This window comes from Bubalus bubalis, chromosome 7, assembly GCF_019923935.1.
Source record: "Bubalus bubalis isolate 160015118507 breed Murrah chromosome 7, NDDB_SH_1, whole genome shotgun sequence".
Classification (NCBI taxonomy): Eukaryota; Metazoa; Chordata; class Mammalia; order Artiodactyla; family Bovidae; genus Bubalus; species Bubalus bubalis.
The window spans coordinates 58,483,536-58,497,782 of record NC_059163.1 but is presented as its reverse complement, the minus strand read 5'-3'; the positions used below and the strand labels follow the sequence as shown (position 1 = coordinate 58,497,782).

General features: G+C 35.9%; 1 protein-coding gene across 3 annotated transcripts in view; it reads left to right on the top strand.

Annotated features, from left to right (window-relative positions):
- UBE2K (ubiquitin conjugating enzyme E2 K) overlaps positions 1–8,923 on the top strand; it is a 75,992-nt gene extending 67,069 nt beyond the window's left edge. For all 3 annotated transcript variants that reach the window (XM_025290146.3, XM_025290145.3, XM_044945970.2), the window contains 3 exons: positions 4,202–4,301; positions 7,254–7,382; positions 8,025–8,923. In XM_025290146.3, the coding sequence (XP_025145931.1) occupies positions 4,202–4,301; positions 7,254–7,382; positions 8,025–8,099 (304 nt within the window). In that variant the 3' untranslated portion in view covers positions 8,100–8,923. The remainder of the gene's footprint in view (positions 1–4,201; positions 4,302–7,253; positions 7,383–8,024) is intronic.
- Positions 8,924–14,247: the final 5,324 nt, after the last annotated feature.

Below are 14,247 nucleotides of genomic sequence, written 5' to 3'. Positions count from 1 at the left end.
CAGGCACAGCAGCCAAAAGTAGTTTTAGTGTTAGCTTTAGGACTTTGATCCATTTTGAACTCATTTTTTTCTCTTTTTTTTTTTCCTGATTTTTCAAACATTGAAGAATGGTTAGCATGTTGTTAGTTTCACATGTAAAGTGATTCAGTTGTACATACATATTCTTTTTCTGATTCTTTTCCATTGTAGGTTATTACAAGATATTGAGCATAGTTCTCTGTGTTAATTTTTTTTTTTTTAATTTATTCCCGTCCCCACCCTGTGTTAATTTTTATGTAGGATACAAGGCAAGGTGGGAGCTTTTAAAACACAACTTTTTTTTTTTTTTTTTTTAACTTTACAATATTGTATTGGTTTTGCCAAATATTGAAATGAATCCACCACAGGTATACATGTGTTCCCCATCCTGAACCCTCCTCCCTCCTCCCTCCCCATACCATCCCTCTGGGTCGTCCAGTGCACCAGCCCCAAGCATCCAGTATTGTGCATCGAACCTGGACTGGTGACTTGTTTCATACATGATATTATACATGTTTCAATGCCATTCTCCCAAATCTTCCCACCTTCTCCCTCTCCCAGAGTCCATAAGACTGTTCTATATATCAGTGTCTCTTTTGCTGTCTTGTATACAGGGTTATTGTTACCATCTTTCTAAATTCCATATATATGCGTTAGTACACTGTATTGGTGTTTTTCTTTCTGGCTTACTTCACTCTGTATAATAGGCTTCAGTTTCATCCACCTCATTAGAACTGATTCAAATGTATTCTTTTTAATGGCTGAGTAATACTCCATTGTGTATATGTACCATAGCTTTCTTATCCATTCATCTGCTGATGGACATCTAGGTTGCTTCCATGTCCTGGCTATTATAAACAGTGCTGCGATGAACATTGGGGTACATGTGTCTCTTTCCCTTCTGGTTTCCTCATTGTGTATGCCCAGCAGTGGGATTGCTGGATCATAAGGCAGTTCTATTTCCAGTTTTTTAAGGAATCTCCACACTGTTCTCTGTAGTGGCTGTACTAGTTTGCATTCCCACCAACAGTGTAAGGGGTTCCCTTTTCTCCACACCCTCTCCAGCATTTATTGCTTGTAGACTTTTGGATCGCAGCCACTCTGGCGTGAAATGGTACCTCATAGTGGTTTTGATTTGCATGTCTCTGATAATGAGTGATGTTGAGCATCTTTTCATGTAAAACACAAGTTTTAAAAATTTTATTGAAGTTTAATTGACCTTAAATTACACACATTAAAAATATACAGTTTGATAAGTTTAGACACATATACATCCATGAAGCTGTCACAAATCAAGATAGTGGACATAATCAACATACTCTAGAGTTTTCTAGTGGGTTCCTTTGTAATTGCTTCTTCCACACTTCCTGCTCCCCCATCGCCCAGCAACCACTTATCTGCTGTCACTATAGATTAGTTTGCATTTTATGGAGTTTAATATAAATGACATTTCCAACAGCATTTAGATAAAAAAACTATTTGTATTATAATTTTTTTCTAATAGATAAAATATAGACCTATGTTGTGACACTGATTTTATTTTAGTTTAGAACAGCCTTTCTAAATTAGCTTTAAGTTGTATGCACTGTAGCAGTATTTCTCAGAAATTAACTTGCATCAGAATCACTTGGAGTATCTGTTAAACCACCCAAGAGGTTCTAATTCAGTAGATCTGGGATGAGGCTAAGAATTTTCATTTCTTACAAGTTCCCAGGTGATACTGAGGCTACTGTTTGTAGAAACTGTATGAGACACATTTCATCAAGAAATTTGTTGCTGCTGATAAATTAACTTTCCTAAGCATGAGATGGTACTGTTTATATAACCATTCTTAGGGAAATTGAGACTATACTTAATTATCTCTCTTCTCTTATTAAAATGGGGAACCCAGTTGAAAAAGACTGGTTTGGAATTATCTATGTCAGACTTTATTTTTGGGGGCTCCAAAATCACTGCAGATGATGATTGCAGCCATGAAATTAAAAGATGCTTACTCCTTGGAAGGAAAGTTATGACCAACCTAGATAGCATATTTAAAAGCAGAGATACTACTTTGCCAACAAAGGTCGGTCTAGTCAAGGCTATGGTTTTCCCAGACATGTATGGATGTGAGAGTTGGACAGGGAAGAAAGCTGAGCACAGAAAAATTGATGCTTTTGAATTGTGTTGGAGAAGACTCTTGAGAGTCCCTTGGACTGCAGAAAGATCCAACCAGTCCATCCTAAAGGAGATCAGTCCTGGGTGTTCGTTGGAAGGACTGATGTTGAAGCTGAAACTCCAATACTTTGACCAACTCATGCGAAGAGTTGACTCATTGGAAAAGACCCTAATGCTGGGAAGGATTCGGGGCAGGAGGAGTAAGGGACGACAGAGGATGAGATGGCTGGATGGCATCACCGACTTGATGGACACGGGTTTGGGTAGACTCCGGGAGTTGGTGATGGACAGGGAGGGCTGGCGTGCTGCAATTCATGGGGTCGCAAAGAGTCGGACACGACTGAGCAACTGAACTGAACTGAATGTGTGGTGAAAATGGACATGTTGTTTAATAATCTTCTACATTTAAAATAGTTCACTATTATGTTATTTCACTATTGTATTCATAAATATTTTTATAGTAACTGGTCAAATAATTTTTTAACAGAAATGCTTAGAATCCTTTCTGGTTAGGTAGGCAGCATTTTCTAGATAAATATTTGCTTTATAAACATTTAGAAGCATGAATATTAAGCAAAAAGCTTTCTTTTTTCAGAATGTTATGGAGTGATTTATTTTCATTCATTCTTAATTAAAAATTTTTAATTGTAGTTGCTAAGTTACAGGTGTACAGTATAGTGATTTTCAGGTTTTAAAGGTTGTATTCCATTTGTAGTTATAAAATATTGGCTATATTACTGTTGAGTGCTTAGTTGTGTCCAACGCTTTGTGACCCCATGGACTTTAGCCTGCCAGGTTCCTCTCTCCGTGGAATTTGTTGTACAATATATCCATGCAGCTTATTTTATATTTAATAATTTGTACTTCTTACATCCCTGGGCTTCCCTGGTGGCTCAGATGATCAAGTATCGTGCAGTGCAGGAGACCCAGGTTTAATCCTGGGGTCAGGAAGCTACCCTGAAGAAGGGTATGGCTACTAATTCCAGTATTCTTGCCTAGAGAATTCCATGGACAGAGGAGCTTAGGGGCTACAGTTTATGGGGTCACAAAGAGTCAGACACAACTGAGTAACTAACACTAACACATCCCTACCCCTATATTGCCCCTCCCTTCTCCTCTCTCCCACTGCTAACCACTAGTTTTTACTTTTTTATTATAGTCACTAGTTTGTTTTCTTTTTTAGATTACACATTTAAATGTTGTTATATTTTTTGTGTGTGACATCACTTAAGCATAATGCTCTCCAAGTAATTTTATACTTTCTTGAAAGTAAAGGATATTTCCTTGATGGTATCTTGTTCTTAGATTTACACAGAAAGGAAGTTTCACATGTTACTTTGTCAGTTTATGTCTAAAGAAATGGATAGAAAGTTAAGTCAGTAGATAAAGCTGACCAGAAGGAGCTAAGGCAATTTGAGTTATCTTAAGAAACAGAAAGATTTACTTGTTTTAAAATATATATATATATTTGTACTTCTTACATCCCTGGGCTTCCCTAGTGGCTCAGATGATCAAGTATCGTGCAGTGCAGGAGACCCAGGTTTAATCCTGGGGTCAGGCTAAGCCTACCATACCATATATATGTATGGTAGGCAGATATATAATTATAAATTTCTAAGACTTAATTATATGATTGAGATAAAAATCTTTTTTTAGCTCCAGTAGTTTTCATATTGGAGAAGGCAGTGGCACCCCACTCCAGTAGTCTTGCCTGGAAAATCCCATGGATGGAGGAGCCCGGTAGGCTATAGTCCATGGGGTCGCTAAGAGTCGGACACGACTGAGTGACTTCCCTTTCACTTTTCACTTTCACGCATTGGAGAAAGAAATGGCAACCCACTCCAGTGTTCTTGCCTGGAGAATCCCAGGGGGTGCCTGGTGGGCTTCGTCTATGGGGTCGCATAGAGTCGGACACGACTGAAGCGACTTGGCAGCAGCAGCAGCAGTTTTCATATTTATTCAGAAAACATCTACTTTGTCATGCAAACTGTTTTCAACTGGGATATCTTCCTGTTTTGAATTTTAGGGCAGCAGCAATGACTCTGCGCACAGTATTGTTGTCATTACAAGCTCTGCTGGCAGCTGCAGAACCGGATGATCCACAAGATGCAGTAGTAGCAAATCAGGTAAGATAGTTCCTTTTGAAAGACTTCCTTATCTAGTGGTTTGCAGTGTTAGAACATAAGCATGTGTCTATTGAAACTAAATCTGGAAATGGTTTCCTTTCTTGCTGTGAGATTATTATATTACATAAAATAGTGAAAACCTAATTTAGTGATTTTTTTAACATAGTAGTTTAATTGGGTGTATTAAATAAACCCAGTACAGTCAGTTGCTTTTTTCTAATATCTTGTGCCGTTTTCAAGAATTACATAGTGAACACCCATTTATCTGCCTACTGTCTTGATTCTATGCTTAACATTTTACTTCATGTGTGTGTCCATTTGTCTTTTAATTCAGTAATGATCTTTCCCTGATGATACTGTTAATCAGCTCCAGCTGTGGCACTGAAGTGGCATGATGAAGGTTATCAAAGACCTTGTTGTTGCCAAATGGAATAAATATTTTCAGTTCTTATCTTTGATTTCCAAGGCAGAGGTTAGCAAATTACAACCAGACTGGCTGTTTTTGTAAATAATGTTTTATTGGAACACCCCCATTTGTTTACAGCAGAAAGTGGCAGAATTGAATAATTATGACAGGGACCACAAGGTCTGAAAGCCTGAATAATTATTATAAGAAAGTTTGCCAGCTCCTACTCTAAACCATTAGGATTTATTGAGCCTTGTAAGGTTTTTTTTTTTTAACCCAGAAGTTTTTTTCATCTCTTGACTTCTCTTCCTATCTTTGTAGTTGTGGTTGTTCCCTCTTAGTTCCTACCATTACTCCCTCACCCTGCTTTTTTTTTTTGCCATGTTGCCCACCCTCTAAAATCTTAGTTCCCCAACCAGGAATGGAACCCTTGCCCCTGAGTGGAAGTGTGGAGTTGTAATTATTGGTCTGCCAGGGAATTCCCTCTCCTCTCTTTTAAATATACTTCCTCAGTTCTTATTACATCCTTTCTTTCACTTTCCATTTTATACTCTCATTTGGATGATCATATCCACACTGATGTTGCCACCTGTATGTTGATAACAATAGTCAGGCTTGACCTTTCTCCTAAACCCAAAAACCTGTTTGGAACCAGAGAGCTCTATATGAATACCCCATGGGTACCTTAGTGCAACATTCCCATAACTGAAGGCAGACTCTTAAACCCTGTGAATCTGTCCATCCTTCTACAGACAGCTTGTTTATATATCCAAGTCACAGATATGGAGTACTTCTCTGTGTCTCCTTTTCTCTCATATCTCAATATGTGTGTCATAATACTTCTCTAACTGCTTTAGTTCACATATTTAAAAATTCTCATTGGACTGCTCTGATGGAATTTCCTACCTCAGCCTCTTCTTTTTACCTTCTACGCTGATAGCAGTTAGCTTTATAAAGTTCAAATCCTATTTCATTTTACTATTAAAACCTATTAATACTTCTACTGTCACCTACTTGGTAAATCCAAATTATTTAGTTTGAAAAGTTCCTCCATGATTTGAACTATCTCCTAAATTCTTCAGTTCAGTTCAGTCACTCAGTCATGTCTGACTCTTTGCAACCCCATGAACAGCAGCACGCCAGGCCTCCCTGTCCATCACTAACTCCCAGAGTCCACCCAAACCCATGTCCATCAAGTCAATGATGCCATCCAACCATCTCATCCTCTGTCGTCCCCTTTTCCTCCTGCCCTCAATCTTTTCCAGCATCAGGGTCTTTTCCAATGAGTCAGCTCTTCGCATCAGGTGGCCAAAGTATTGGAGTTTCAGCTTTAGCATCAGTCCTTCCAATGAACACCCAGGACTGATCTCCTTTAGGATGGACTAGTTGGATCTCCCTGCAGTCCAAGGGACTCTTAAGAGTCTTCTCCAACACCACAGTTCTAAATTCTTACTGTTCCTCAAACTCACGCTATTCAAGATTATCATTCCTACATGTCATTTCACCCAGTCTGTCATGTTTCCTGCCTAAGAAAACTTTTTCCTCTTACAGACTTCTTCCTTTCCTTTGAAAAACTGTTCACTCCTTATTTTATGTGTATTCCTGTTAATATGTCCTATTATTATTTGCCATAGAGTGCTTAGAATTATGGTTTAACATATTATATATGTCCTATTGATTTCAGTTTTGATCGAAGCATGGCTTGGGCCTCAGCTTTGATTGCCTGTTGAGTTCTGAGCCTCAGAGGTTGAGATTGGACTCAGTTTTCTTTTGACTCTGTTGGGTCGTCTCACTTATTTCCTTGTTAATAATGGTAGAAACTAGATTTATTATTTTAATGTATAGAAATACTCAATGTGTATAAAACATCTTAAGAAATATTAAAGTGAATTTAATATTTTAAATTTATAATTTGCTTTATTAAGTAATGGTAGTCTCAGAATACTTGAGAATAAATTTACCTCTTCCAATGCATATGAAGAATCTTACATTTTAAAAAGTGCTCTGTCGTGAGTTCATAATCATCTCAAAACATGTGCTATAAGATAGGATTGCACATGGAGTTTCCTTAAATCACTACGGTAATAGAACTCTAACAAAACAGCCAACTCTCTGTATTCTAGCCCAAGCTGTGATTAATACAAAAATTGGTCACATTTATTAGTTACTGTCCACTTAATTTTAGAAGCTAGTAATTCTGTTTATCTGTGTAATGTTTGCCACTGCATGATGATTAGAGGCATCTCTAATAACTCCATTTAGTGTTAGTTTTCTACTACTTTGTTGAAATTGGAAATTAAAGTTGATAATATTATATATCTTTGTTTTTCTTTCATCAGTGCAACTTGTGAATTGCAGGTTCACGTTAAACAGTCTTTTTTTCAGTGACATAGTTTGTTTGCTGTGGAAAGTGAATCAGTCACATTTAAAAAATCTAATATCTACGTTTATTTAGAAAAATCAGGTTTTTAGGCAATTAAGAGATGAGTTCCTATTTTGAATACTATAACTGCATTGTCATATCAATCAATTTTTCCCCCATATAGTACAAACAAAATCCTGAAATGTTCAAACAGACAGCTCGACTTTGGGCACATGTGTATGCTGGAGCACCAGTTTCTAGTCCAGAGTACACCAAAAAAATAGAAAACCTATGTGCTATGGGCTTTGATAGGGTAAGTACATAAAGGCATGTTGATTTTTATCTATTTGTTAAATTATTGTTGCAAATCCTTGGCTGACAAAAGTGGTTCAGTGGTACTCTAAATCTAATTTTGATAAGCAAACTTTGTTATTAAAACTAGTGATTTTTTTTTTAACTTTGGCTGGTTCAGTCATTGATTTTATTTTATTTTAAAAAACAATTGTATTTATTTATTTTTGGCTGTGCAGGGTTTTCAGTGTCGCTCAGGCTTTTTCTCTGGTTACGGCGAGCTGGGGCTACTCTCTAGTTGTGGCCTGTGGGCTTTTACTGTGATGGCTTCTCTTGTTGCGGCACATGTTGTCGTGACTCCTGGGTTGTAGAGCACAGGTTCAGTAACGGTGGCACATGGGCTCAGTTGCTTCACTGCATGTGGGATCTTCCCCAACCAGGAATCAAACCTGTGTCTCCTGCATTGGCAGGCAGATTCTTTACTTCTGAGCCACCAAAGAAGCTCTAGTCATTGGTTTTAGAGTTTTTAATGCACTTCAAGTGCAAGGTAACTGAAAAATGAAAAAACAAGGTGTGGTTTTTTTTAATATAAAGACAGTGAGTGATACAGTATTTTAAAAATATTTCCTTGAGATTTTATTTTGTCCCCTTTTCTTTTCTACAGAATGCGGTAATAGTGGCCTTGTCTTCAAAATCATGGGATGTAGAGACTGCAACAGAATTGCTTCTGAGTAACTGAAACATAAAGAGAGATGCTGATATAGTCAAGCTTGCCCCTTCTTGGAGGAGCATCAACATCTGTTATTTTTAGGATTCTGCATAGATTTCTTTTAAACTGGCATTCTTGCCTAATGATGTTATCTAGGCACCATTGGAGACTGAAAAAAATCCCTGCTCTGTAAATAAAGCTAATTAAACGTCTGTGTAAATTTAAAAAGGGGAAATACTTTAATTTTTTTCTTACTTAATAGTGTAAAAATTCTTTTGAGCTAAGCTAAAACCATGGAAAAAACATGCTACTTTAGTGTTTAGCAGTATACCAAGACTAGCAAGAGTTTGCTTCAGGATTTCGTTGAATAATTAAGATAATATTTTGAGTGTGTCAGGGCCATTCAAATTGTTGGTGTTGCATCACAGCTACCTTAACTGTTTTTAACATGGATCCTCTGTGCCTGTGAATTTACTTGCATGCTTGTACTTGACTTCTTAGGATGGGTAGCTGAAAAGACCACCATTTTAAGCATTTGAGAATTCTTCAATATGAGATTTATCCAGAAATGAAGATGGTGACCTAGTCAGAGCCTTTTTTGTCCTTGTCAACAGACTAGGACAACATATCTGTTTTTCCCCTCTTTCCACACACAGCTAATATTCTAATACTAAATTTCTTAATATTTGGTGGGGAAATGTGCTGAAGGACAGTATCCCTTGCTCCATTTTAGATCATCCATTTGGAATGTTTTGTCACAATTCTCCACTCTTAAAACTTTCCTATATAAGTAAATAATGTTGTAAAAATGGAGCTGCCAATTTTGTTTCTTTTTTTTTTTTTTTTTTTTTTTTTTTTGTAAAAACAGTAAATACTTGATGTTGCAGTATTCCCAGATTAAATGAAAAGAACCCAGCTTAATTTTTCAGTGAATTTAACGTCTTTCGATTTTTGAACTGATGGAATTTTTCTTTGAGAACTTGCAAGGATGAAATCAACTGTTTGCAGGGTTTTTAGCCTGATTTTGGCTTTATAGAGATTGCTTGCACTTCCCCCTATTAACACATGAAAGCTGTGTTGGTGTTTTACTGTACATACTTCAGATGCACATAGGAATAGAAGTGTGTTATAAATCTAGCTTTCTTTATGATGTTTCTGATAATATGAGAATTGAAAACTTTACCTTCTCTTGTACATAGTCAGACTTTCTATACGTATTAAAGTTACACTTCACTCTAAGTTCAAAGTTTGAAAATTATTAGTTTTGCAAGCTCTAACACTAATGTGAACATTTTATGAAGGGTGAAATGGATTTATGTAGGCAGTTCTATACATAGAAACACAGTTCTTATTAAATATTCAGGACCAATGCAAAAATAACAAAAATGTAATGAAATCTGAATGAATTAAAGTAAGGCTGTATATGGAAAGTCATATTATAAAAAGTTTGCTTTCTTCAAGTGTTATTTATCCTAAATTATAATGGTTAAGTGTTTGGAAAATAGTTTTGAACAGTAAATTCAGCATAATTTCATTTGACTTCTCAGTAATCTTAGAAGCAATAAAAAGAACCATTATTAAATATATTGTAATGTTAAGATGTGAAGGTTCTTCCAGAAACTTGTAAGACTTTCCTAATCAGTAGTAAAACTCTTGTAGTTGATTTTATTGCATACTAAACACAAGTTGCTGTTTTTTCCCCTTTGTTTGCCTAAGTATAAATTTCTTTATACAATCACCTTCTTTAATTGTAATTTAGTTACTTTCTAAAGATGCCAAAGGAAACAAGATTTTCTTTATTTATTTTAAATAGCTAAAACCATGTACTTTTCTTTATATTTTGAGGTGAGGTTGGAATTGTGTGAAAATGTGGACAGTTTTTGTTCCATCGTTGTTTAGAATTAATTTTTTGTTTGTTTGTTTAGTGGAGGGTGGCTTGGTAATGTTAGTAATATTTGCATTATTTTAAATATCAAACACCTCTACCCAGTTTACTATTTGCCTGTATTATCAGGGTATATTTAATTGTCCTGTGGTTTGACAAATGAGAGAGAGAACTCAGAAGTTACTAAGGATCAAGCATTGTATGCTTTGCTCTTGGCGGCAGCTGTAACTTGCCTATGACTTTTATGCACATTAGCCCCTTAGGGTATACTCATCTAGCTGCAATTCAACATCCCCAGTGTCCAGGAAATGGAAAACTACAATATTTGGTATGAGAGGTTCTCCATAATGGATTTTCATTTCAAAAATTTACCTCATTTACATTTAATGTGATTATCTGTTTTCTGGTACATTTCCCACTATCGCCTTCTTACTGGGTTTTTTTTTTGTTTGTTTTTTTCCTATTTTCTACAGGTAGATTTATTTCCCCAAACATAAAAATAAAGGCAGTTGCTTTTTTCTCTTGTCTTATATATGTTTAGAAAAAGAACAGTAAAAGTACAGGTCTAGGGAAAGCATACCCTGTTGGAAATTATTTTTATAATTCTCAATGGTTTGTGATTTGTTAGTTGTAAAGGCTTCAAAAATTATAGTTAAATGTATGTGTAGTTTTATCCCATCTGGGCAGACAATTTGCTACAAGTCACTGATACTCAAGTAGTCTTCTGTGATGATCAGGTCTGTTTCCTGAGTGTGTGTCTGACTTAAAAGAACAAATAATTAGTTGTGTTAGTATTTCAGTACAGACTGAATGAATAAGTAGCAGTTTGTGATCCAAATAAGTATGCGGTAAGGTATGTAAATATTTGAGGAACTTGGTACTAAATTAGATGTCCCATGCTGGCTCCCCCAAATGTTTGGAATTGTGGCTGTGATTTACATAAACACATAATGCATTCAAGTATATATATGTGTGTTTATATTCTGACCATTTTGCTTTTGAGAAGCATTTTCTGTGAAATGAAAGGCTGGGTTTTTTTCTTTTTGGGGGGAAGTGTTTCACATTTGTGATTGCTGATAGTGCGTAAAACTATGCAAAATAATTTTAAAGTATGAGAAAGAATTGGCAGATAAAGTACATATTGCTTATTTTTGCAGTACAGAATGCAGCATGTTGTGTTACTGCTGCTTAACAAGTTTATCAGTGTGAAAAGCAATTCTTAGCTCTAAGTGTATGCCTGATTTGAGCTTTTAAAACTCTGCAATAGGGGTGCAATAATGTGTCCACGATCCTTGTTAGTAACACAGGAAACAGAAACTTTGTTTTTTTTTTGGTTTTGTTTTAGAGATAGATTTGGGCATGGGACAGTTGGAGCCATGTATACTTTCTTGTACATAGATGGAAACAGTGTTTGGATAGGAAAGAGGAAGCTGTTTACAGTTAACTTTATTTCATGGATTTTTACAAAATAATGTATGAATCACTTTTTTCTTGTACAAACCATTGATTTTGAAAATTTGCATTTCCATTCTTTTAGTACTAGTTAAAAATAAATGCTTAACATCAGCTGTTTACTATCACTGGGGAAGAAGTTAACTTGAAATATTTACTGATAAATAGCCTTTTCTTAAAGTGTGACTTTTCTGCCTTGTCTGCATACTATGTCACATGTTCTATTTGCACTGTTGCAATATGGGTCAAAAATCTTGTGGCATAGGGCTAGGGAAATGTCAGTATCTCACTTGTCCCATTTGTTCTGTTACTGTTCTGTTGGACTGATCTACCCTCATAAACCTGTGATCATCGCCTAAATGTTAGGTTGTGAATGTGTCACCTTTTGCTTGGTTATTTCGACCAGGCATTGAATATATATGTATATGTATATATTCAATGCTGCTGTATATAATCAGATGTGGCACAGTTTATCAGTTTGGTCCTGGAGGTGAATGGATTCAAAAATCATTTGCACTGTGCTGTTAAATGATCCTTGTGTGCTTGCTGTTACCTACTTTTTACAGGCATCGTAATAAAAGCTAGACTATTTCTTTGGGGGGAAAGAGACTTATTTAATGTAATTTAAAGACTTTTCCAATAGAAAATGGAATACTATTGAAAATAATATCTATTTTTTAGCTTTCAGCAATTGATGGTGCTTTGTTGTGGTGTCTGCTGGAAGTCTACTGCCATTATAGGGATACTCATTAACCTCACCGAGAAAGAATCTTGCTTGTTAGCTTCTCTAGATCTCTATTCTAAACAATCTGTTAGTGATGATAAATTCTATAGGAGGATCTGTTCTGAGCCGTTAACTTCCTGTAAGGGGAAAATGGGTGGGTTACCAGAAAGACCATTGAAGCAGGGTGGGCCAGGGGTGGAGGGCTGGGTATTTGTCTTGAGAATTAAAAACTACGAAACACTTTTGTACACAACTGATTTTTTAAAAAATAAACACATTTTTAAAGATGTTGAATTTTTTTCCCCCCTTACTGGGAATTCTTAAAAATAAATGCATGTGTGTTTTCCCCTGAAAATGGTTTATATCTTCTTTCTGGGTACTCAGCAATGGACCGGCAATTAAGCCTCCACATTACTTTAAATAAGGAAAGGAACCAGGTGGATAGTTTTACTAGACAGCTCTATAGTGATGAGTGTATGTTGATAAGTGCAGTAAATTATATTTGTGCTTTGAATCGGAGTTAATTTTAATTGATTATTTATTTGAAAATATAACATTATTTGGCTAGATTCTGATTCAGAAATTTAGAATAATCCAGAGGTAGTTGATACTGAAAGTAGTAATTTTAATTTTCATATAAGCACAAAAATCTTTCTGAAAAGGGTGCCTCTTACAATGGAAAGGACTGAATTGTTTCAGAAGTGGGTTATTCTGTACGTGGATTACTCCTGCCTCTATTGATACTCATCATTAGAAGAGGCTATGTTGTTAGGATTTGTATAAATTATTTCAGATGACAAACTGATTGTTACTTTGTGTCTCTAGGACATTTATAACCAGCTTTCAGCAGGCCTGTGAGTTACTATAGCCTGGAGATGGAATTGCTTCTCACTGGAGTAGCAGGATGAAGGGCTAAGGATGGTGCAAGCTATATCTTTATGTATTAAAAGTCAAGGAAAAAAATGGAATTCAAGACCACTCATGATATACCCTAGAACAGGATGGTCAAATCTAAAGGATGGTAAACACTTGGTATGTGCTTTGTTTCATTTATCAAAGAGTTAACTTGAATTCTCTAAAATTTTCTGAGAGTATGTCCAGTAGTAATATACCATCTACTCAGATATTTATGTTGTAAAATTCATTTCCCATCATTTAATTTCAGTAAAAATACATTAAAGCACAACATTATAATTTTACTTATCTATTACAGTAAATTACTTTTTGATAGGATATTGACCAAAGTCAAGAAGGCCAAGCGGTTTTAAAATCAGTTAACGATACTTGATGCTTGTAGATCCTTTTTTCAAGAACACAGATAAAACAGGGTAAACACTAAAAAACTGGGCAAAATTTCAGAAACCCAAGTATTTTTTATGTCTTGCTGAGTTAATATACTTAGTACTTTGTTTCTTCCTTACAGTATGTAGAGAATATACCTAATTTTTATTTAAGGGCAACAGATAGTGCCTTTTGTTTTACATAGCTAACATTCTAATTATTATATTTAATCCTCAGCTCTTCATTTTTAATATGTGAACTATATATTCCATTGCTATATATGTTCATTATTTGTATTATATTGGTTAATACTGAGGAATAGGATTAATGACATTCCACTGGTATCTCCTAACCATATTCATAGGATTGCAGAATTTTAAGGAAGAGGAGACCTGTCAGTCTCCTTTTTAAAAATAGATCAATTTAAGTAGGATACCCAGTGAAAGTGAGTCGATCAGTCATGTCCAACTCTTTGTGACCCCATGGACAGTCCATGGAATTCTCCAGGCCAGAATACTGGAGTGGGTAGCCTTTTCCTTTCCCAAAGGATCTTCCTAACCGAGGGATCGAACTCAGGTCTCCCGCACTACAGGTGGATTCTTTACCAGCTGAGCCACAAGGGAAGCCCAAGAATACTGGAGTGGGTAGCCTATCCTTTTTCCTGAGGATCTTCCCAACCCAGGTATCAAAGCAGGGTCTCCTGCATTGCAAGCAATTCTTTACCAACTGAGCTATCAGGGAACCTAGTCATAGGTTATTTTGGGGGGAAATCCCCTAATACTGTTGTTTATGTTTGCCTACTAAACCTGGTAGGTGTTTGAGACCTGAAATGTTAT